Source organism: Mauremys mutica, chromosome 1 (genome assembly GCF_020497125.1).
Source record: "Mauremys mutica isolate MM-2020 ecotype Southern chromosome 1, ASM2049712v1, whole genome shotgun sequence".
In the NCBI taxonomy this organism is placed as follows: Eukaryota; Metazoa; Chordata; order Testudines; family Geoemydidae; genus Mauremys; species Mauremys mutica.
This window is the reverse complement of record NC_059072.1, coordinates 340,671,906-340,698,271: the sequence shown is the minus strand read 5'-3', so window position 1 is coordinate 340,698,271 and position 26,366 is coordinate 340,671,906. Positions and strand designations below refer to the sequence as shown.

General features: G+C 42.5%; 1 protein-coding gene across 1 annotated transcript in view; it reads right to left on the bottom strand.

The window, feature by feature from the left end:
* Positions 1-26,366, bottom strand: part of GRM5 (glutamate metabotropic receptor 5) — a 488,230-nt gene that overhangs the window by 205,380 nt on the left and 256,484 nt on the right. Inside the window, exon 4 of the mRNA XM_045020200.1 lies at positions 8,734-8,983. Within this exon, the coding sequence (XP_044876135.1) occupies positions 8,734-8,983 (250 nt within the window). The remainder of the gene's footprint in view (positions 1-8,733; positions 8,984-26,366) is intronic.

Here is a 26,366-nt window from a genome sequence, read left to right as displayed (position 1 = left end):
ACGAACACACTGTAAAGCCATTTTTAGCTCCTGGTTATTTTAGCCCAAAAGAGGATGGCAGCACGCTTGTGTGGAATTTTACTTCCACATTTCTGCTGAGGGCTCCACCACTAGAACTATTAGTGAGATACATTTTGGTTTCCTTTCCCCAAAATTGGAAGAAATAGTGAAAATGAATTTACCACAAATATTTCCAGGATTCTAAAATTTCACACCCTCATTTATTTTAAATGAGCCCCTCAGCAAAGGAACATGTACAAACCCTGGATCAGGCCTCTTAGTTGTGACAGTGACCTACCCTGCTGATACATTTTATAGGAAGGAAATGGCTAAACCCTCTGCTGGAATGTCTTTCTTTGTGATACAGACAGTTAGTAATTCTTAGTAAAGGTCTCTTTTTAAATTACTGAGACAAAGGGTACCCAGATCGGCAGGTAGTGTTCAATGTATCGGGGATCGATTTATCATGTCTTGTTTGGACGCGATAAATCGATCCGCTAATCGACGACCATACTCCACCTCGGCAGGAGGAGCGAGCGGCATTGACAGGGGAGCCGCACCAGTCGACTCACCGCCATGAGGACGGCCAGGTAAGCTGAGCTAAGATACTTTGACTATTCGCGTAGCTGAAGTTGCGTATCTTAGTTCGAACCCCTCCACTAGTGTAGCCCAGGCCTTTGTCATTTTCCTCAGATCAGCCATCTTGCTTTGATCTTTGAGCAGTGAAACTAAGCTTCTCTCATATATCCCTGTATCTAATGCTTAACCAGACATTCCTCACACAGATCAAAGTTTCCTACCGGTTGGTCTTTCATTTGCCTTCCTAAACTGCCCCCTAGGCAGAAACCAGGCTCCTGCCCAGTAAGTTCTTCACACACTGCTCCCCTCTTCTCTTCACTCCAGCCACTCACATGCTATCGATGTGTTTATATGGCCCTCCACTGCTGTAGCACCTGAGTGCCTCGTGCTCATTAATGAAATTATCCTCACCACATCCCTGTGAAGTAGGGAGATATTATCCCCATTTTACAGGGAGGGAACTGAGGCACAGGGTACATTACATGCCCATGATCACCAACAGCTCAGTTGCTGAACTGGAAATGAAACCCAGCTCTCCTGAGTGCTAGACTAATGCCCCTATGAACAAGACCACTCTTTGTAACACTAACGTGCATTTGACCAGACCTTACCCATGTATAGCTGAGCCACTTACACACATCTAGTCCTACGTAGGCAAAGCTGAGCTCCTTGTGATCAATCCCACTTCCCAAACTGACTTGCTCCTGCTCAGGCCTGGTCTACACTGGGGGGGGGAGATCGACCTAAGATACGCAACGTCAGCTGTGAGAATAGCATAGCTGAAGTCGACGTATCTTAGATCGAATTAAAATTACTTACTTTGCGTCCTTGCAGCGCTGGATCGACGGCCACGACTCCCCCGTCGACTTTGCTTCCGCCTCTCACACTGCTGGAGTTCAGCAGTCGACAAGAGAGCGATCGGGGATCAATTTATCGCATCTACACTACACGCGATAAATCGATCCCCGATAGATTGATCGCTACCCGCCGATCTGTGTAGACGTACCCTCAGTTAGCTTCTCCTTGCACAGCTAAGTTGTACGCTCAGCCATTTCTTGCACAGAGATGCGGCTTCTTCCCAATGCACAACCCTGCCTGCTTCTTGAGCATCACAAAATCTAGCAAATTCAACAAATTAAGGGCTAGTGTGCCCTTATCCCTGGCTTATCCGGGAAGGGAAGCGAGGGGAGGGAAGAGGGATAAAATTCCCTCCTCCTTTATGTGGCTGTATTAGTGTTACCCCCATCATAGCCCCTTAGTGCTCAATGGAACAGAGGGACCATGCTCCCCCCGAGGCAAGGGAATGAGAGGGCTGACAGTGGCAGACTTCTTTCTTCTCTCCCACATGCCATCTAGTGGAGCTGGATGGGTGCACAGGCAGGAAGTATACTCTACTTCATAAAGGGATGTTGCAATGTTAAGTTACACACACAGTCCAAGGGGAAAGTCCTGAAGAAACTGTGCTTCACAGGAGTGGTCTTAGGCATGATGCCTCCCAAGGCACTTTCTCAGGGCTATGCCAAAGGGCATGATCTAGCCCTATTTTACTAAGGAGAAAGTTGCTTTTTAGTTTTGTTTTGTTTCAAACCACTTTATGGTCAGGGACAGTATGCTAAACCAAGCTGCACAGAAAGGAATGTAACATTTTTTTTTGCAAGATTTATTTTTTGGAAAGAAAAAGTTATTATTTATGGCTTTAATGCACCACGTGACTGACGAGGGGCTTCCAGTAGTGAGAAAATCTAGCCCTTCGTTACTCCAGAGGGTGGGGTATCTTAGGGTACGTCCATACTACCCGCCTGGATCGGCGGGTAGCAATCGACTTCTCGGAGTTCGATATATTGCGTCTCATCTAGACGCGATATATCGAACTCCGAACGCGCTCCCGTCGACTCTGGAACTCCACCACCGTGAACGGCAGAGGCGGAGTCGACAGGGGAGCCATGGATGTCGATCCCGTGCCGTGAGGATGGGTAAGTAGTTCGAACTAAGGTAGTTCTCATAGCTGAAGTTGCGTACCTTAGTTCGACACCCCCCCCCAGTGTAGACCAGGCCTTAGTTGCTGCTACAACAGCACCCTGCTAAGCTGGGAATCATATGTATTATTTACAGTGAAGTACATGGGGAACTGCTGCTAGATGCAAATTAGTGGACTTGAATTTAAAAAAAAAATACAGAAAAACAATAAATACCAAAGGCTCAGTCCTGTCCTCAACTGTACTGGTGAGAAAGTGTCAGGTATGAATGAGAGGAAAAGAAACTAGGGCTATGTTTTCACTGCAGAATTAACTGGAGCTTTCTACACTTCAGTTAACTCGCCTTGAGTTAGCCTATCTCACATGAGAGCAGCCTCACTGCAGAACAACACTTGAGCAGCACAGTGGCTGGATTAGCAGCACAGAGTGGTCATGTTAGCAGCTGTTGTAGAAGTTTTGTTCAAATATCAAAGAAGAGTCTTGACTGATGGTGAGGAGGAGTAGACAAAGCCAGGTGCACAGTATGAAACAGAACTTTTGCTATTAGAAATGAGTATTAAATAAAATGAGGAACAGAATGCTGTCCCTGACCCAATGAACCACACTGTAATTTAGCCACATAACCAAGAATAAAATGATTTAACCCAACAACATTAATACTCCATATTTCTTTTTGCAATATGTTCTGCAGACAGATACACTGTTTAATGGATGTATTTCTTGTACTCTAATCAGTGCCATCTGTAATATTTCCTGTCTGGTGACCTGAAGAGGCCACAAGCAATAAGCACAGATGGATACAGCCTTGTGTACACATCTCTACTAAACTAAATAATTGCAGGGTTAAAGTAGCACATAATTTTTTACACTTGAAATTCAGTGCACTCACCTTTTCATTTGGGGTTGAATCCAATCCCACTAGGCCTATGAGGTAAACATTTGCTGAGCGTTTAAAATGTTTTCCATGCATTAAAAAAAAAAAGCCTTAGAGGGCTATTGTCACTTAAACATTTTCTATCTTTCATCTCTGTAGAATACTTTCACAGACAGGCAATGCAATCATGGTTACTACCAAGAATGCTGAGAGTTTAGTGTTCATTAAGAGTTACCTTTTTCACAAAGTTTTTGACCACTGTTCTTTGTTCTACCTTTGTAAGAGAAAACCAAAGTTCAGTTGGCATGTGACTCCAGGCCCAAGTTCTGTCTGCATCAAAAATCATACTCGTGATTAAGACTAAGATTTTGTCATGGTTATTTTTAGTAAAAGTCATGGACAGGTCGTGGGCAATAAACAAAAATTCATAGAAGCCGTGACCTGTCTGTGACTTTTGCTGCTGCAGCTCCATGGTTTCTCCCATCACCATGGTGGCTGGGAGCTGTGAGGTTCCCCCCTTGCCCACGGCGGCTGGGAGCTGCAGGGTGACCATATTTCTCAAAGAGAAAACGGGACACCCCAGGCACTCACCCAAGGCATCCCCCTCCTCCTGTGAGAGGCTGTCGCCCATTGCTAGAACCTGCTTCTGTCGCCTGTTGCTGGAACCCGACCAGGGCCCCACTGGCTGTCAGCTCCAGGGTCTTGCAGCCTCTGGGGCTGAAGCAGAGAATGTCATGGAGGTCTCTGGAAGTCACCGATTCCGTGACTTCCATGACATCTGTGACATATAGGTAGCCTTACTAATGATTTCATATGAAATTAGAGAGTGGTTTTTGTGTGTGTGTATGTGCTAAGAAATAGCCACAGCATTAAAGTGTCTTAAAGTCACTTTCTGATTTTTAGATGACCGAAATCCATCTTCCCAAGATGTAAGGAATTTTCCTCCAGGGCAGACTGGCAGAAGCCCTGGGAGTTTTTTGCCTTCCTCTGCAGTGTGGGGCACAGGTCACTTGCTGGAAGGTTCTCTGCACCTTGAAGTCTTTAAACCACGATTTGAGGACTTCAATAACTCAGACACAGGTTTGATACAGGAGTGGGTGGGTGAGATTCTGTGGCCTGCGTTGTGCAGGAGGTCAGACTAGATGATCATAATGGTCCCTTCTGACCTTAAAGTCTATGATTCTAAGATTTATGCAAGGTATCTGTGCGTAAAAACTTGAGGGGGCAAGGGGAGTAAACCCATGATGGAAGGATATCCCAGTGGTTAGTGGGCTAGCTTAGGACTTGGTGTGGTCTGCCCTGGCTAAGCTGCACTAGCTGGTATATGGGGGAGGGGGCAGATCCAAAGCTCCAGCCACTTCCCACCCCTGCCCACCTACCTGTGTGAGAAGAAGAGTTGCAGCCCACCAGCAGCTGCTCTCTCTTTCCCCAGGCATGTCTGGTGATGCTGGACTTGGGCAGTGGATTGAGCACTTTGGACCCTGCCTTCCCTGGGTAGATGCATAGCCAGGTTCATGATTCCCCCTACCTCAACCCCCATGGTTTGAAGCCATTTTCTAAGCTCTTCTTAAAAGCCGTATTTTTTCCTCACAGAAATAATGCACATAAAGGCCCCACCACTAGACATTATCTCATGCTTCAAAAAGTCTTTTGCAGTTTCTGAAACCTCTCCTGTTTGTCACCCCTCACACCAGGGTGTGTATTTCTAGGCTCGTTGCGCTGTGGCAGAGTGGCTGGCCTTAGGCCTTCTTCTTTGCAACACACCCAGGGCTTGCCCATCAGCTCGCTAATGTACACCGAGGTGCAGCTTATTGATTAAACTGCCTCTCAGGAACCTTGCTGCTCACTGTAGCTTATCAAATAAACATGCCATGCTACCAATACGACTCAGATGCTCAGCGAAACAAGCATTGACACTTTTATAGTCAAACAAATGCTACTGTGCCGAAACAAGTCATCTTTAGACAATAACAAGCTGGAATTGATATATATTCTCTTCTAGCTGCAGCAATGGGAATGTATTACGGTATACAGACCCATCCTGAGCCATGCATCAGTCCCTTTACATTGCTCCTGCTGAACAGATTTCCAAAATGAGGGTGGCTCCAGTGAAGAGGGCGTTTCCAACAGTCACAGAGCTTTGCACAGCCTCCAGGATCAGAGGTAATGCTAGGATCATTTCCTGGGGACAGCAGGATATAAAGAGAACATGCGGCATTCCATTAATCTCCAGTTGGCTGACAGCCCCTTGGGGCCCCAGCCAGCTTGCTATAGTTTAAAGCAGGCCCAGGTTGGGTAGCTGCAATTAGTTTCTCCCAGCTCAGCTGTCCCTAGTGGATACTGGGCACCACCGATTTCATGTCCCATTCATCACATGGGCTTTTTATTGCAAATGATAGCTACCCCCCCTCCCCATTTCTCTTTTGTCTGAATTGTGAAGAAATATGTTTCTGAGATACAGCTGGGAGACATTCTTAGGCCAACACTTTTTTCAGTTAAAAATGCAGATTCGGCAACACCAAAATGCCTTGCAAATTCATATTCATTTTGCCAAACGTTTGTTGGAGGGGAAGGAGGTAAAAATTCATAAAAAAATCAAAATGTTTGATTTTGACATTTTCTAAACAAAACCATTTGATTTTTAAGCATAAAACAACGATTTGTTCAAAAATTTCCTTTAATTTCATTTGTTTTAAATTCAAAAACATTAAAAAAATTGAATAAAACATTTCTGATTTTGTCAAAACTAATTTTTTCACTCAACCAAAATGATTTTTAAACTTTTCATTTCACCAAACCTTTCTAAAATTGTTGGTTCGACTTGATAAAATTTTTTTGATGTTTTGAAATTGCTAATGCACTGAAAAATCCCCAATTCACACAGCTCTATTCATAGATGAACTTAATATTATCAGGTGCAAGAAAATGCATAAATCATTCCAACAGAATAGAGTCTTCTTTTTAATCCAAAGCTGTTTACTATTTAGACTTCTAAAATAAACCATCATCCCTCTAAAACATTCTTACAAGTAGACATGACAACCCTCGAATATAACCTCCAGGGACGGCTCCAGCATTTTTGTGGCAAAAAAAAAAAAAAAAGCTGCGATCAGGGGCACTTCCTGAGAGGGACTGAGGGACCCGCCACCAAATTGCCACTAAAGAGCTGTACGTGCTGCCCAGGGGTGAAAGTAACTCACAGGACTTACCAGTACGGCCAGAGTCCTGGGGGTGTGTGTGGCCTCATCTGGAAGAGGCGTGGCCTCAAGGTTTAAAGGCCCTGGGGCACCAGCTGTGGCTGGGAGTCCTAGGGCCTTTAAATCACCCAGGGGGCTCCCAGCTGCAGAGGTGGCTGGTAGCCCCCAGGGCAAACTAAAGGGCCCGAGGCTCCAGCCGCCAGGGAGCTCCGGGCCCTTTAAATGCTGGCCCCAGCCCAGCTGCCAGAGCTGCAGGCTGGGATTTAAAGGGCTTGGGTCTCCCCACCCAAGCCCTTTAATTCCCCGCCGCAGAAGCCAATGCGGTCCGGCATGGCATACTGGTTCTTGCCAGTACGCCGTACCGGACTGTACCGGCTTACTTTCACCTCTGCCACCCCTTTCCGTTGGCCGCCCCAAGCACCTGCTGAGCAAGTACCTGGAGCCAGCCCTGATAACCTGGAAACATACTGTATCATTTATGAAAAATAGGAGGTCACGTGTATTTAACTTTTTTTTTTTTTTAAGTTCTACAAGTATCCATTACATTGACTCTGTCTCACGGTCACAGAGGACCCACTGGGCACCAAATCCTACGACTTTGCAAATGAGCAACTTCTAATAAAATCAGTGGGACTTTGAGGTTTACATGAACAAAGCACCTACGTGACTTTTGAAAGTGGGACTTAGGTCCTTTTGAAAATCTGAGGCCTGCAACAGAGAAACATCGCCATGTGTTAAGTGTAACAGAAGGTATAAAAGGTGATGAGCTCCCACAAGTCCAACTGAAGTCAACAGATTCTCTGTAAATCAGGCCACAAATGGATGGAATAAGGCAAGACAACATGGATGATACAACAGAGCAACCTCAATAGGAAAAAATAATAGCCATAGTAATGGACTCCCGTTGGTTGAAGATGCAGAAATAAATAAGCAATTACAATTATTCAAAAAGGTGTGACGATTGTTTCGTTCTTGTGATGGGTCAATGGGAGAAGGCAGGAGCCCATGCTATTCTCCACTGTTCACCTTCTAAAGAGGAATAGGCAGCATGGTAAAAAGGGCAGGAAGCATGATCTAGCAAGTGGATAGATTTTATAGCTGACAAGGGCCCAAGCCCCATATATTCCAAGCCAGCTACACGGAGGTGCTTCCCTTCCACGTTCTTCACAGACTCACCCTTCCATCTCCAGTACAGCCGGCTTCACTGTCACGTTGCTCTTTTTTCTGCCAGCTGTACAGCATGCTTGTGAACCTTCCAACAGAACCTTCATTCTTAGGGCAGAATATGCTCCCCTTTCCAGCTGCACTTCCTTGGAAGGGGAGCGTGTCACAGTAAAGTGACTGTTCTGAGACCCCTTCATGTAGCCTGGCATCCCCACCTTCCAGCACCCAAGGTCCATTAGTTTATGTGGAATGTGTGGCAAATACACAGAGGCACACTGCACATACAGCACACTGCACATACAGCAGTCACCTTTCCTCTTTGTGCAATCACCACAGTCTCATTTCCTGCTTGATTAATGCAGCTAATATTTTCCTCTCTCCCCTTTCCATGCAGATGGAAGTGAGCATTTGAGCCAGGATGACTGACCACCAGATCATATGAAAGAACAGCTGAATACTTTCTTTAGAACAATGCTAATGGAACAGCACTACCGCCAAAGGAAAATAATCATTCATAAATAATCTCTCCATTTTGAAGAGACTTTTACTTCATTTCCACACAAAGATTAGACCAGCTGTGTCTTAAAACAACATTCAGATCAGCCATAGTTTTAGTTATTAATGGCATCATATTTATATGCATTTTAAAAAAATGTAGCAAAGAACAAGGATAACATACGTCAGAAATAATTATCTATCTATTACAGCCATTCTCTGAAAAACTGTATTACGCAGCAACGCCTTCCAAACAGAGACACTGTGTACAGTGTAATGTATACACACATACCTCTTTGGTATCTATATCATAGATGATAAAGATTCTGCTAAAATGATACCCTGAACTTCAGGAAACACACACACGCACAGTACATAGCTTGTGTGTGTGTGCGTGCGCTTATGCACGCACAAGCATCTGCACAGGGTTACTCACAGGGTTACTCACCTGCCTAGAAGCAAAAACTCTCCAGCCAGACCCAAGCGCCTCATGGCCATTAGCAGCCCTCGCACAGTCATGCCCTCACAGAAGCAGGCAACCACTCTTGCCTTGGGCAGGTGGCTCCTTAGCTTTTTCAAGAGCTTGTCAAAACTCTGTTCACCGGCATTGCTATAGATCTTGTAGGAATGGGCAATGCAGATCCCCTCCTTGGCCGACATATCTTTGAAGGCTTCCATTCCACTCTCACCATAGTTTCCTAAATGGAAACAAAAGAAACCCACAAACTGTAAATAACTAGATTAAAATTTTCAAGGTTTTCCATATTAGGAAATAAAAAAAATCAGGTTAAATGCTTTGGGATTTTAATGGTGCTCACATCACTGACCCTAACAAGGTACCATTAAGAAATATTCTTTTAAAAGAGAGAGAGAGAGAGAGAGAGAGAGAGAGAGAGAACAAAATGTTTATAAATCACAGAACCAACCTAACCCTTCAAAGTCTGCTAAATTGACTGAATTAGCTCAATTGCTTTGAGGTTTTTGGCAGTTTTTAAAAGGTAAAAATAAGTGTTCAGAACTAATTGTTTGTTTGTTGTCTTCCTGCTTTAAAATATTCTGAATGTTAAAAAAGACTAATTAGCAAAAAAATGTGACTTTGTACATAACGCAATCTGAAGCATACCAGTATTTTAAACATGCTAATAATGTGTGCGTGGCACAAGTAATCCACTGAGGAAAGGTCCTTTTCTGCGCATCTCTAGAGAAAATGTGGTAAAACAGAAGTCATGGTAAGTTAAAATGCTGTTTTTCGTTTTTGTTTTTTTATTAAAGTAGAAATGTAAATCCAAACCAAAATAGAAGAACTTTCATACTTTCTCCGATGCTGCCCCTCACGCACAGAAGAAGCTCCTTGTAAACATTCACACCCCGCCCCCATTGTCTCTTTCAAATCCTTCCTTAAAACATTCATTTGCTAAACTTGACAACGATTTGGGCGTTGGTGTCCTGAGACTGAGGCCTAACATGCAGACCAATATTGTCTCATTGTTTATGTGTCTCTCTGCCAGTATTCACCTGTTGCCCCTTGGTTTTGATAGCAAGGGCTTTGGAGCAGAGACCCTCTCTTTGTTATCTGTTCGAACGGAACCTAGCACAATGGCTGGGAACTGCTGATCCTCAACTCATCTGTTAGCGCCTCAGGGAAAGAAACTCTAAACAGTGCAAACTTTACAGCATATCAACATTATACAGGAATATACTAAAATAATGACAATGGAAAGATATTGTGTTGAGTGGTTAGAGCTGGATCCAGGAATTTGGACTCGTAAGTTTTACTTCTAGCTCTGCCACTGTCTAGCTTTATGACTTCGGGCAAGTCATTGCAGCCCTGTGCAACTCAGCTAACACATCTATGAAATGAACATCATTTGTATTATGGTAGACTCTCAAGGCCTATTGTGATAGGCACCATAAATAAACAGAGTAAGAGATTGGCTCCAGCTTGAAGAGCATTCACTCTAAATAGACAGCACAGACAAAGGGTAAGAGAAAGGAAGTATTTTACGCAAAGAGAAATGAGGCATAGAGAGATTAAGTGACTTGTGTGTGAAAGGTCATACTGTCAGTTTGTGGCAGAGCCAGGATCTTAACCTAGACCTCCTGGTTTACAGTCTAGAGGTTTAACCACAAAACTACCCTCCCTCTCATATTAGGATTAAAACTGGTCCAAAATCAGAAGTTCTGCCTGATTCAAATCCGGATGAACAATCAAAATATCATCAGTTCTCACAAAACAGAAAGTTCAAAAATTGTTTGATTTGGGAATGTTACAATGTGTCATTTTGGCTTAGTTCAATGTCAGTTTGTTTTCCTCTAAGCTGCTGTGGTGTCTCATGGAGCTGTAGCTTTCATGTCTCATGAGCCTTTCTAATCTATGACCCTGGCTCCTGAGCCAGAATACATCTCCCATAATGTGCCATGGTCATGTGGCTCATGTGAGGCAATGCATCAGTTCATCCAGAGGCTGAGCCTGCAGTACATCATGGGAAATGTACTCCAGCCAGGGAACCCAGCCGATAGACTAAATGGAGGTATTAGGTACTCGAACTACAACTCCCATGAGGTCCTGCAGCACTTCAGGCCTACACAAACTAATGGCTAATTGACCCAAAATGAAACATCAAGTTGGTTTGAAAAAAAAAGTATATTTTCTTTTGATTTTCCCACAGAAAATTAAAAAATTATCAACAAAATCATAATTTGTTGATGGGAAATTTTGATTTTGCAGAAACTGCATTTCCATTGAAAACATTTTTTCAGTGGAAAATTTCCAACCAGTTGTAATTCACCTACAGAACCGGATCTTTTCAAGATGTAAAACACTGAACTCCTCAGATGAAAGTGCAAGTACAAATTATTACCTTGAGGCTAGCTCTAAAACTGAGGATAGATTTAACTACAATGCAGCACAAGTAGCATTTTCTCAATGACCGTCCCAACCATTGACTCTTTTATAGTCAAACAAATACGATTATGTCACAGATGTACTGGTCATGTAATATTTCAAGGCCCTGTAATTTTGTTACACCTTAGAGTAAGAGGTGCCTCTAATAAAATGAAAGAAAGTGCTTCAAAATAATGAGGCCACTTACCAAATTATGCAGATTTTCAGCATTCAGAAGAAAAACATCCTGATATTCTAACTCTGAAAATGACTGAGTTTCCGAGTTGGGAAAACTCTAGCTGTGCAGTATGAGCTTGAGGGAGATTCAACAAAAACAGAATGCAGCTTTGCATCAAGGTACTTGTACAAATCCGCTTGTCATAATCGTTGCTGATTAAACTACTTAATTAATTATTCATAGAGAATTCCCCTGTTGTGGAGTACTTTTGATGAGATATGTATATTTAATTTTAGCTATACTGTAGTGGTAATGAACACTTTTTGGTGGAAAAATAATCATTACTGTTAGATTCCCTTATATCACAAAAACAAATTAGTCTGAATTTCCTTAAAGCCATGTTTCTCCTCCAGGAAAAAAAACCCAAAAAACAGGGAAGGAAGAAAATGTTGTAGGAGGCTATGGGAAGTTTTCATCAAGAGTTTCCACCACATATTTCCCTCAAGGAGAAAGGAGCTGGAGATTGGGGAGTTCATGGAAGGAGAGATGCTTGGTAAGGCTTCTCAAAGAAACCAGATTTTATTCATATTCTGTGTAGGCTTGGAAGGATTAGATTTTTATTGGTAAGTGTCAGTAAATGTCAATTTCACCCTAAACACCCAAACCAATGAAAAAAATATTTCCATCAATAATAATCTAAATTTACAGATAGACAAAGTAAGAAAATGCGGCTTGAGAACTTATTAGAGTTTGATTTAAGGATATTTACTTTGTATATTTTGACATGTGATGTTGACAATGTGTTCTTTAATGGTTAGAAAGCTTTAACTATTTGAATCTCAGCATCTACTGTCATTAAATAATTATTGTCTGACCCAGCTTACTGTTCCTCCCATAACTGTGAAAAATTAAGTTGCTGAAAATAAAAGAAATGCTTAAAACCCATAATTTTGTGCAGCTATGAAATCTGAAACTGATAAAAGTTTTAAAAATGCTTAAAATTAAATGTCGTTAATATTGATATTATCCATTGAAATTACATATAAAAAAGGAAATGTGGTATCTATGTTGTGGTAGTAATATAAGGGCCACAACCAGGTTGGCCCTGTTGTACTAAGCTGCAAGTGGGTTGCCTAGGCAGCACTCCCTTGTGGCCCCTCAAAGTGCAAATTACCCAGTTATGGGTCCCTGTCAGTTGGGTGCCACCCCTCCTGGGTCTGGCGCCATAATGCCTTAAGCCTTCCGCTTATGACACACTTAAGTCCAACCCCTTCTGGGGCATTAGAGTCGAAAATGAAAGGGAACTTCAAACCAGGGTCATCCAAGGATTCTTCAGCAGGACCCCACCCTTCTACTCAGGGTGTGTCTCTGTGTAGCCAGTCCCTTTTGTCAGTCTTCCTGGGCCCAATCGCCCCATCCACCAGGAGGCTCACCCAGATAGCAAGCTATCTCCGGTTCTTGGCTAGAGCCAGGCTTCCCTCACTGAGGAGGAAACAGGGCTCTGCTCTGCCTTCCTGGTCAGCCCCTAACTGAGCTGGGCCTCTTCCATTTAATCCCCTCTCCACTCCTGACAACTGTTGTAGGTGACGCAGGGTGGGGGCAACTGTGTCCACAGGTCCTCGTTAACCACCTTCCTACCAGCGTGGGGCCTATCTGCCCTATCACATAGGCTCTGTCCAAAACATACAAAAATGATAATTCCTTCTCCAAAGAGCTTACAAACTAAAAAGATAAGATGTAAATAGATGGGTGCCACAAACTCGTGGGCTGGGATGGGAGAGGCAGGGTTAGAAGGTGTGCACAATTTTTAGCCAATCATTAACAATGAGCAAAACTTGTCCCAGGTAAGAAATAGAAGGGAGAAGTTGATTTACTGTTACTTTGTTTCACCATTTAAGTATGTAAGGGCTTGTCTACACTTACCAGAGGATCGATGCTGTGTCGATCAATGCATCGATGGTCGATTAACGGGTCTTCACTAGACCCGCTAAATTGACCGCCAATCGCTCTCCCGTCAACTCCTGTACTCCAACTGATCGAGAAGAGTAAGGGGAGTCGACGGGACAGCATCTTTCATTGACGTTGGGTAGTGTGGTCCCTGCGATAAGTAGATCTATGCTACGTCGATTTGAGTTACACTTTGTAGACAAGGCCTAAGACTCACCAAACCACACCTACAGGTGAATCTGCAATGATAAACTAGGGTACGTCCATACTACCCGCCGGATCGACGGGTAGCAATCGACTTCTCGGAGTTCGATATAGCGCGTCTCATCTAGACGCGATATATCGAACTCCAAATGCGCTCCCGTCGACTCCGGAACTCCACCACCGCGAATGGCGGTGGCGGAGTCGACGGGGGAGCCGTGGACTTCGATCCCGTGCCGTGAGGACGGGTAAGTAGTTCGAATTAAGGTAGTTCGAGTTCAGCTACGCTATTCGCGTAGCTGAAGTTGTGTACCTTAGTTCGACACACACACCCCCAGTGTAGACCAGGCCCTAGTGATTTATATTCAAACTCTGTTCCTCTAAACAGTTTCTTCATTAGATCACTTAATAACTATGAATTTATTTTGTAGCTGACTCTACACTGGAATGTGGGCCAGATTTTTGCTGGGTGCTGATCTCTTTTGAAAATGTGGCCAGAAGTGAATGCTGAGGACGTTTGAAAGTCTAGCCCTTTTTTAATGTGAATAAATGAAAGCTGAGCTCTTGAATATCTGCTCCCATATGTCTCAACATGTATAAATAAATCATGTATTACATCACCTGCTAGTGACTTAGCCCTGCCTCTGATTTACAATTTGGTTCAATATAAGGTACATGCATTACCACCTATGTTATAACTATAACCACCTGCTAGCTCAGCTTCAGCTGCATCAGTACTAGTAACTATTAAGAAGCTTAAAAAGAACAGATTGTGCTTTTTTCTTTCTCCCGCCTCCTCCCAGGATGAAAGTGAATGTAGCACAGTATATAATACTTGGATCTGATAGAAAGGGGTCTGGCAAATTACTTTCTACTCCTACTATTCCTTCTGCCCAGCAATTGAGCCAATTAAACCCTCTTAATACAAACCTCTGAGATCTAATCTGCATTATAAGGCAAAAGCAACAGGGGGTTTAGTCTAAAAATAATAAACAAAATACACTGACATCTGCTTCTATCAGATTAGAGGATACCAATACAAGATAATAAAGACCCAGCTGACTGAAATACTATGCTGAGAGAATTTTGGTAGAGCCACAAAAATTGTTTTATTGCTTTTTGTCCTAAGCTGTAAATGCAAATTGTTATCAGACATCTGTCCCATTTTGAAATGAGGCTTAATGCATGGGAACTAAAAAGGAGGCCATTTGGAGAACTTTAAGATATAAAATTGATACAGATGTTGGGGAGAAGTCAAATCACTGTAGAGTGTAATTTTCTAGGAAAACAGAACGGTCAGTCAAGAATGAAGAAATGCATTACATCATTTATTTAGCTAGTGATAATCCTACCTGGCATGGAGAGGGTATTTCTTTAATCAAGAAGCGCTACCCTTGTTTTTGATAGGTAGGGAGAGATCCTAGTAGAGATTTTCAAAGCAGAACAGCAGATTTAGCCACACATCTTGTACAAAAATTCACTGGCTTCCTTGAGAGTTAACAAGATACCTCTTGCAAGATGCTGTATTTGAAGAGCTGAATATGTATAATGATTTATATATAACTTGGAGCAATGGGAAGAAATTATTAAAATGCAACATGCTATCTGATTATCAGGACACGCTTCCTGAAAGTCAAGGGTAATAGGATGTTGAACAGTCTCCCAAAGCGAAATGGTAGAAACCAGTGGTGCAGTTGCAAAACAAAACAAATAAAAAAAGTGGTAAACTTACCTTAACTAAATTCCATATTCCCCAAATGAGAAATGGGTAAACTCAGTTTACTCTTGACTACACTGCTGTTAGAAACCTCATCATTTGTGATATTTAAAACTAGACTGGGCAAATCACTAGAAGATGTACCAGTGATCCACTGGAGTGGTTCTCAAAGCCAGTCTGCTGCTTGTTCAGGGAAAGCCCCTGGCGGGCCGGGCTGGTTTGTTTACCTGCCGCGTCTGCAGGTTTGGCTGATCGCAGCTCCCACTGGCAGCGGTTTGTCACTCCAGGCCAATGGGGGCTGCAGGAAACAGCGTGGGCCGAGGGATGTGCTGGCCGCCCTTCCCGCAGCCCCCATTGGCCCGGAGCGGCGAACCGTGGCCAGTGGGAGCCATGATCAGCTGAACCTGTGGACACGGCAGGTAAACGAACCGGCCTGGCCCGCCAGGGACTTTCCCTGAACAAGCAGACGACCTGTTCAGGGAGATTTTGGCAAACCAGTAAAGTGCCTAAACCACTATCACTTGTTTCTAACAGTAGTCAAGTTAGCAGGCAATACTGAACCATTCTTGCTTATTGCTAACAAAAGTAGCTAAGTCAGCAGGTCATAAATTGGTCATGCAGCGGCCTCAGTGTAACCAGACAGGAGGGGAGGGGGTTTTGGGTGTCACAAACAGGGCACCTTGACCCTGTGCCCTTCCTGCTAAGAGTGTTAAAATTGCTGATGCATGTATTTTAGAAAAACAAGACGTCTGTTTATATGTGCCCCGGAAATGTTTGTCAGGGCCCAAAGGCATGGACACGCTAAAAAAAAATATCTCTGGTTAACTGGCAATCATAAGGTGTCTGACCTTTTAACCCTGCTTTCTTAGCAAGTTTTCTTTAAGGGATATGTCATTGTATTACTACTGTATAAATAAGGGAGAGAAGTTTAAGGTAATTGGACTTCTGAGGAGGGGCTCTTCAGGGATGCTCCCTCTGGACATATCTTCGGGTCCCCACTGGCAGACAGAAGCCTGGCCAGCTGAAGCCTGTCACGGTGCCACTCGAAAGCCACGCTCAGCATCGGTAATTATCAAGGGTTGGGGGTGTTTCACTAACCTGTTGCGAACGTGTGTAAGTGCTTACAACTAATTAAAGTTTATTATTAAGTAAAAGCACTCTTGTGTTGTTCTGTTTGTGCCAGCCATCTATCGGTTGGATGGCCATGTCTCCCTTAATTTATTTCCTAATAAAAATTAAATAAAAATATTTCACCTCGCACAAAGTAAAAGTTACCAAAAGCTTTGGGTTAAAAGAACCCTGGGTAACAGACCGGCTTTGAGAACCACTGATCTACTGGGTTTCTTCTTACATGATTCTATGACTTTTCTTAGGTTTGGCCATTGTTAATAGTAAGGACAGGACCAGATTTATAAAGGGATCTAAAGAGGCAGATGGGATTACAAAAGCACCAAACTCACATTGAATGTCAGGAACCCAATTCCTATTGACTTATCTCAGCTGCTTAGGTGCTTTTGAAAATCCCACTAGGCACCTATCTTGATCTTTAGGTGCCCAAATGCCTTGGTAAAGCTGGACCTTATTCCTTATTTTAGGCTTTGTATATATAGATATAGATAGATAGATAGATGTAGATATATTCTTAATTTGCATAGAAACATATTATTGTGTTAAATATTTAACCAGCTTCATTTTCAGCAGTGGTACTATTAGTTCTGGTCAGATATGATCAGATAAACATTCTGAAATGTAACTAACTCACCAGCAGCTCTCAGGACAAATGGTGTAAGAGGTTTTCTTGACTCAGTGATAATCTACCCTTTGGAGAGGTGAAATCAATTGGCTCAGATTAAATCCAGCAAGCATATTATATTAGTTCTCAAGAGCCAATAAATCCGTACAGATATTCTCTGCCCCCTCCCCTCACAATAGCTACCACCCTGAGAGGTAAAGGGATATTTGGACTAATTAATAGGGCTGGATCCAATTAACTAAAAGGATCAAAGGTGATTAATACTAAACATGGGGTGGATCAAATAGGATTGTCCTATAGAAAGGCTATCCAGTGAACAAGGTGATCTGCAACTATGGTTACCAACCCTCCAGGATTGCCCTGAAGTTTCCAGGAGTTAAGGATTATGTCATGTAATGAAACCTCCAGGAAATACATCCAACCAAAATTGGCAATCCTATCTGCAACATCTACAAACATGGTGGGGTGGCTCTGAGTAGCCATGACTGTGGGTGACCTGAGAAATTAATGTAATGCCTTAAAGTGCTTTAACAAGTGGTCGCATGTACCATCAGGCTCTGTTGCTCTGGATGACTTCTGTTGTAGCACCTGATCCTGAGTTCCAGGGGGACTTTGCTGGTGATGTTGAGAAAGTGGATAAGGAAAAGTTATTTACTTATTCCCATAATACAAGAACTAGGGGTCACCAAATGAAATTAATAGGCAGCAGGTTTAAAACAAATAAAAGGAAGTTCTTCTTCACGCAGCGCACAGTCAACTTGTGGAACTCCTTACCTGAGGAGGTTGTGAAGGCTAGGACTATAACAATGTTTAAAAGGGGACTGGATAAATTCATGGTGGCTAAGTCCATAAATGGCTATCAGCTAGGATGGGTAAGAATGGTGTCCCTAGCCTCTGTTCGTCAGAGGATGGAGATGGATGGCAGGAGAGAGATCACTTGATCATTGCCTGTTAGGTTCACTCCCTCTGGGGCACCTGGCATTGGCCACTGTCGGTAGACAGATACTGGGCTAGATGGACCTTTGGTCTGACCCGGTACGGCCGTTCTTATGTTCTAGGTCTCATTCCAAGGCTCTCCATAAACTCAGAACCCACTCACTATTGTCACACAGAAATGGGCGTGACAGAGTGACCTCACCAGGGAGCCTCTGCACGCTCTATGCACCAATCACTGTGCTAGGCCCAAATATGGTGGTGTGAAGAACACTGGAGCAAAGCTGCAGCGGGACCATTGTGATCATCCAGTCTGACTTCCTGCTTAACACAGGCCACGGAACTTCCCCCAAATAATTCCTTTTTGAATTAGAGCAGATCTTTTAGAAAAACATCCAATTTTGATTTTAAAGTTGCCAGTGTCAGAGAATCCATCCCATCACTTCTCATATCAACATGACTGCAATTAGAGCTGGACGGGAATTGGATTTTTTGTTTCCTGGAGAATTCCATGATTTAAAAAAAAATCTATTCTAAAAAGGAACAAAATGTGAAATTTCTTGCAAAAAGAAATTCTGGGGGGAACTGCGCTAAACCAGGGGTGGCCAACCTGAGCCTGAGAAGGAGCCAGAATTTACCAATGTACATTGCCAAAGAGCTACAGTAATATGTCAGCAGTGCCCCTTTAGCTCTCCCACCCCACTCCCAGCGCCTCCCACCCACCGGCAGCCCCGCTGATCAGCGCCTCCCCCTCAGCTCCCCATCAGCTGTTTTGTGGCATGCAGGAGACTCTAGAGGGAGGGGGGAAGAGTGAGGGCACGGCAGGCTCAGGGGAGGGGGCGGGAAGGGGAGGAGTGGGGGCAGGACCTGTGGCAGAGCCAGGGGTTGAGCAGTGAGGCCCCCCACGACACATTGGAAAGTTGACACCTGTAGCTCCAGCCCCGGAGTCGGTGCCTATACAAGGAGCCGCAGATTAACTTCTGAAGAGCCGCATGTGGCTCTGGAGCCACAGGTTGGCCACCCCTGCTCTAAACCTAGACATTGTCTAAGCCTAGATATTTTCAAGGCTTTTTGAGCTCTCTCCTGTGAGAGGCTTCAGTCACTGGCAGTTTTTTGGTTTGGATTTTTTTTCCTGAAGAGATTCTCTTAAGGCTCATCGCACCCTGGACATGGGGCCAAATGCTGCTTAGCCACACTGGAGTAAATCTGGAGTAATTCCATTGGACTCCCTCTGGATTTATACCCACATAATTGAGCAGAACCAGGCCCTCCCTGTTTATCCTCTGGTACTCTTCAGCTGTTTGAACTCATCCCTGAATTGTGACACTGGCAGAATTTTCTCTTCATAGAGCTGCTGCAGAGGCAGCCACTTGGTTCTCTGTGTGGTGTGGAAGGAAGCTTTAGAAACTGGGGATTACCAGGCTGCCTAGTCAAAGTAATGAGCATTTGGGGGCAGGGGCGAATCATTCGTTTAAACCTTTGCTTAATTCTATCTAATTAATTGTAACAAATGAGAGTTGGCTTCCCTTCTAGTTGGTTACTTGGACAGGCTGTGCCATGGAGATGCATCTATTTCAAAGGCTTTCACTCCCTCAGCAGAACTGAGCAGCCATGGCAATGGAATGGTACTTTGAAAAAGTAACTGCATAAACGGGATAGCAGCTAGAGCTGGGCTCTAACAGAGCACAAAGAACTAGGGAGAAACAGAGGGCAACATAGAATCTAGAATATCAGGGTTGGAAGGGACCTTGGGAGGTCATCTATTCCAATCCCCTGCTCAAAGCAGGACCAATCCCCAACTAAATCAACATCCCTACTTGAATTCATTTGAGAGATCTACCTACAACATCCCCAGTTCAAACCTTGTATATTTACTGAAAACCACAAATAGGTGGAAAGGGAATGCAATCTAATGGATAAAGCAGGGGACAGGAGCTGAGAAACCAGGGTTTTATTCCCAACTCTGCCTCTGACCTGCTCCGTGACTCGGTTCTCCCTACCACTCTTAGTGGGATCTTTCTATTTAGATTGTAAGCTCTTTGGAACAGAGATAATCTCTTACTATGTGTTTGTACAGCACAGTGGGACCGCCATCTCATCTGGGGACTCAGAGCACTAACGTAACAATAATAAATAAAAGGATTGTACACACAACATTTGATAGATCAGCATGAAATGGGGTTAGTTATTAGAACTGGGCAGAAAAGGGTTTTCCTGTCTCACAAACATCTTCAAGATTTAGAAAAATAAATTCTGTCCCAAATTAGGACAAAGTCAAAATCTCAAACATTTTTGCAAGCTGGCAATCCAAATAAAAAAAAATTGTTCAGATCAATTTGGTTTTGTTTTGATAATTTCAAAATGCTTTGTTTCAGTTCTGACCATTTTAAAATCTTATCTTTTGGGGCCATAATTAACTTACATTTCAAAAGAAGTAGTGATTCTGAACAGGAAATCTGCAGTTTTTCATTTAAAAACCGTTGACGCAAAACATTGACAATTGCTAAACAATTTTGTCAAAATATTTTTCAAGTCAAGAAATTTGTTGAAACCAACCCTTTCATTAAAATTTCTTCAACTGGCACTTTCCCGTGAAAAAATCTCATTAAAAAATTCCCAACCATCTAGTTATTCTTACTTTTAAATGTTTATTATTCTCTTGTTAATTAAAATATTTCATAGTTTTAATTGAGTAACTACATCACATACACTAAACAAAATACAATACATGAATCTTGACATTCAAATTTAGTTAATTAAATTAAATACATCTGCCCATTATCTGCTTTGGTGATAAGCCATCCTTTTGGGGTAATTGCACATCTTTTTTTTGGCTACTTTAAATGAATAAAGTCTTTCCCCCATTAGGAAACTCTGACCCAGTTCCACAGTTTAATGCATCTAACTTGTGTCTCTTTTTAAAATTGTCATTTCCCAGCTTAAACTTAAATGGAAAGTCTGATTAAAAGACTCCTGTTTCCTGAGAATCCCCAGAGCAGAACTTACTGAGAATCCCCAGAGAAGTCTTGTCAATAGCTTTCCTTGTAGACTGGTCACCTTTGATCTACTTTATTAACTATCTCTAACTACAGCTCTGTAATTCCCTTCTGCCCTGAATAATGGTTGAAGTTCTCCATGATGCTAACGTCTAGTACAAGACTTCAAGCGTGATACCTATTGCAGAAACATGATGGTGTCTCAGATTGCTTTCTTTGTTTATCGTCTAAAGACATTAACAATTGTCTGCACTTTCCGTTGCTGTCTGCCCTGCAATCAGGAGGTGTGACTGCAGCACCAGTAGATGTACCTGAGCCAAGCTAGCTTTAATCTAGCTAGACCAAAGCTCGCTTGGGTAGCAATAGCAGTGATACTGTGGTGATGGGCGGATGTATAAACCTCTAAGGGTATTTTCACCTTGCAGTCCAAGCTGAGACTGTAGATGAGTAGACATCCCAAGCTGCCTTATATCTCGAACAACAATATTAGTGAAGCTTCAGCAGTATGGGCGGCAGAACAGGCTCCACAAACCTGCCTGGGACCCTGCATATGTACTCAAGTGACTAATCCATACTGTCGCCCATGCTGCCGTTGTTTCTAGCGATTTTATTAAACTGTGTAAAACTAATTATTCCATTCCTATTTATCAAACCAGGCTTGTCTATGGCTTGTAGTTTGTCTCTTTAAGTGGGAGACTTAAATAGGGGCACTTAAATAGGGTGTCATCCCTCCTATAGCAGAAAGTCTTTGTCAAAGAGGAAAGTTTTGTAGTATTTCCTAATTGTGGCCGGACTCTGGATTTGGCTATTCTCTTCTAGAATATATCCTCTAAACTCAGGACACGCTGTCCCTAGCTGTTGCATCCTTCGTCCTGGATTTTGTGATCTGCCTTGTTCCAGAGGAGAGCAATGGTTCATCAACTGGAATTTGGTCTGTAATATAGCTGGGGCTTGGTCCATTACTTGCTTTCTATCTCAGTGAAAATCAGCTCCCTTCACAGGCAAGTTACTTTGTGTCCACAGAGTGTTGCAGACTGGAACACAGACGCCTGTCACATTCACTTATATTATTCATAGAGCTGGTCGGGAATTTTCCATCAGAAAACTATTCTGACAGAAAATGCCATTTCCACAAAACCAAATGTTTCCATAGAAAAATCTTACTTTTGCCCATTTTTGGAAAATCAAAAATAAGTATTTTGATTTGGGTCCATTTAACACAATTCAGAATAATTCATTTTGTTGAAATGACCCAAAATGTTTCATTTCAAATCAGTTCAATACAATATTAAACTCCATTTCCCTATCAGTGCATTGCCTTATGGGAGCTGTACTTTGAATCCCTTACTCTATATGGGCTAAGCTCCCTGAAAGACTGTATCCCATAATGCAATGTGGATTTCCCTCTGACCAAGCTTTGTGGGGAGCATTGCAGTTACATCCTGGGAGATGTAGTCCAGCCGGGGATTTTGGGGGCATCACACTCCCAAACTACAACCCCCACAAGGCAATATGCCACCATGGGAAAATGCTACTTAGTATTGGAATGACTCAAAACTAAGCAGTCTGGTTCATTTCAACAAACAAAACATTTTAATTTCAGGAATGTCAAAATATTCTGTTTCAGTCAAAAATGTCAAAATGAAATGCTTCAACATTTCCAAATTGAATTATTTTGGAATTTTTGTTCTGTGAAAAATTCTGAATTTCCATTTTTTGTCCCAATTTGCAATCAAAACAGAGGTTGAAATGTTGGCATTTACTGTGGGATGGAAATTCCAAATTTTGCTCAGCTCCAATTGTTAGTTCTTAACTCTTTTCGGTAGCTTGTAGCTTTTTATATATCTAGCGTACACGGGTGCCCCCATTACTGTAGAATCTGAGCATCAAACCTGCTTGAATTGCTGTGAGTCATGTTTGTTTATTTGAGTTAATGGCTGAATTGTATTTATTATATCTATAGTCATGCTAAATGTCTATTTTAAGTAACATTTGAGACTATTAAAGCTATTGTAGAAGGTGACGAAGACTCTCCATGTTAAAACAGAGAACATGTTAATTTTATGTTTAACTGATTATATACAATTTTATTTAATGTGTTCATTTTGGGCAAGTTTGGGGTTGATTATTCTCCTGATTTGATTTGTATGAGGATTGGCAGTGTAGTGAGGTCTCATAGGAGTCTGCACATATCTAGAGAGACAACTGGATGCTAAAGTTGCGCTTGCTTGAATTTCACAGAAGTGTTTAACAAAAGATTTTGAAAGAGTTAATATGAAGAATCTTGGGAGATATTACTGGTGCTTAAGAAAAATTGTGGAGGAGGAAATTTCTTTTATAAAGAGAACCTATGCTGTCTGGCCAGCAACTTGCCTGAATGTTGAAAGGGTACTGGGTTGGTTTTGACAAAATTGTCTCAGGTCCAGAATGGGATTTCTGGTCAAAACACACAACAAAATAGCCCCAAAGATCAGGCATTTTGAGTTAGGCAGAGCAGGGACTTGAATCAGGCTCTCTCACATCCCAGATGAGTGTCCGAGCCATTAGGCTACCAGCTGTTCTGGGCTGGGACTTGGTTTCTCTATCACTCACACTCTCTCACAGCTTTGACAAAACAGCATATTTCAATGAAAAAATATTCTGATGAAAATGCTCTGACCAGCTCTAGTTTTGTCTAGGGCCTGCACTCCAATCTGTTACCTACAGGCAAAAGGCTTGGTGGATTAAAATTAATCCCACTTCATTCTATTTTGGAACAGAATATATTAATATTGTTTTCTCTTTTCCATTCATTTAGTTATTATGTCATATATCTTTATGCACAAACATTCTCTCCAGGAACGTTCCCCAGAACAAAAATGCCAAGTGCTGCCACTCCTGGGGGGGGGGGGCAGAGGGGGAAGGGGGCAGCAACCAACAGAACTGATCTACATGTTTCTGATCATATAATCCAGTTGGCATCCCACTGCACGCAGCAGCATTTGCAAGATCAGTTTTGACACTTGGCGTGGCAGATTAATGAATGCATAGATACTTGCAAAGATGGATCAATATCTACTATGCTCATTTAGCCAGATCTAACCAGCAACTACCATTATCATTGTCATTGACTCGCAGGATAGTACTGACACCAAAATAGAGGTGATCTGGGCCAGTTTTACTGCTTTATTTCTTGCCACTTGCCGCACCAGCCCTCGAAGGAAAGCCCTTCGACAAAATATTTACAGACAGCAGCACAGCAGACAGGTTTTGCCTGTGGGTGCATAAAAGATGAATGCTGTTTTTCAGAAAACTTTGGCCTCTCCTGAAAAAGTATGTAAAACACAAAAGCCTTTTGTCCACATAGCAGATGGCTGAAATGACCATCAGAATTGATATTCCTTTAGCCTCTGAAATGGTTGAGCGAAGATGAGATGATAGTTTCATATGACGTGCTTAACTGTCATCTGTCTTATTTAACATCTTCATTAATGATCTCAAAGAGGGAGTAAACAGCATGTTAATGAAACTTTCAGATGACATTAAATGCTGAGAATGCCAATTAGGACAGAGAGTTAATACACTGGAGTAACATTGGGTAGAAAGTTTAAAAACCCTAAATTCCACATATAAAACTGCAATTAAAATATCTGGGGGAAATAATCCAAGATTTATTTATTGTCAACATGTAAGGGACACCTGGAGCAGCAGAAATTAGGGATTACAGCAAATGGGACATAACTTTGCAATGAGATATGGCTCAAAAAATGCCCATTGGCACGTCAGGGGGCATCTTGGCATGAAGAAGGAATATCCCTTTCTATATACTGAAAGAACTTTGCTAAGTTACAAATAAGAAGAGGACAGAGAATATGATAATGGCTTACAAATATTTGAAGGCTGTATGCACCAAGCAGAGAGAAGAATGATTTAGAATGGAAAATAGGTATGTAATCAGCAGTAACTGGATGGATGGATGGATGGAAAGAAAGATAGAAAGAAGAAAAAAGATAGAAATGTAGGTAAAAAGAAAAATATCCCAACCATAATGTACCACATTGTGGAATAGTCTCCTGAGTGAAGTGGCAGACCTCTTATCACATGGGACTTCTAAAGCTAGACTATAGAAAACACTTGAAAATATAGTGGAAGGGAAATCCTGTCTTTCCTGCAAAGGAAACAGATCAGCAACAGGAGCAGAAAATGCAATTGACGGTATTCAGGAAATAATAGTAACCAAAAGCATTTCCACTAAAAGCATATTTCTTAACTGCTAGTCATCTGGGGGATTGTAAACTATTTCTGCAGTTAAGAGGAGATGCTGAAGTGAGAATCTTGATTCTCAGTGACGTGAAAATCTTGATTCCAAACATGATTATTTTTCTACACCAGTTGCAACAGCAAAATTTCAGTCCTATTTGGCTTTCAACTGCTTTTGTCTGGAGTGAGAGGCAGCGAGTTGCTTAAGCATCATTATGTGGAGTTCATAGAGTTCCCAATTATATTAAATACAAGAACAAAGAGATCCAGTGAATTAAGCACAATCTGTCACATGGAATTGAAAAGGGCAATGAAGCATCACTGCAGGTATTTGAAATTTATTTCCAAAATAAAAAAAAAGTGATAACCACTAACAAGAGAACAAGACAAATCATTCTTCCCCAGCCTGAAAAACTTCAGCACAAAGAAAATTTACAAGAGTGTTCCTTAGATTTGGGGCAGGGACCACCTTTTTATTCTGTGTTGCATCAGTCAATGACGGATGACAGGGGCTCCTATGTTTTAGGCACTGTTCAAAGCCTAATAACTCTAATACTTGAAACAGAAGGGAAAAACTGTTGAAAAAATATAAAGAAGAATACACTCAGTCAGAGACCATCATTAAAAATTCAACGTTAGCCCCAAAATGCACACAATTATTGCCTACTTCAAGCAGAGTTTAAACAATCAGTGGTGTGGTAACACTGTGTGGTAACTGTTGGCAAAAGCTGAGATTAATGGCAACATCTGTGTGCGTGTATATGCACAGCTTCAGTGTGGTGTTCTGTCCCATCTAGTGGCACCAAGACCACTTAGGCCTGGTCTACACTGGCGGGGGGGTTTGATCTAAGGTACGCAACTTCAGCTACGCGAATAGCGTAGCTGAAGTCGAAGTACCTTAGTTCGAATTACTTATCCATCCTCACGGCGTGGGATCGACATCCGCGGCTCCCCCGTCGACTCCGCCACCGCCGTTCGCAGTGGTGGAGTTCCGGAGTCGACGGGAGCGCGTTCGGAGTTCGATATATCACGTCTAGATGAGACGCGATATATCGAACTCCGAGAAATCGATAGCTACTTGCTGATATGGCGGGTAGTGAAGACGTACCCTTAGAGAGAGAGATAAAGTGAGTCTGCTCTACAGCCTGAGCTAACAGCCAGTTGGCTTTTAGCTCATGCGGTAGAGCAGGGGTTCTCAAACTGGGGGTCGGGACCCCTACGTTGGTCACGAGG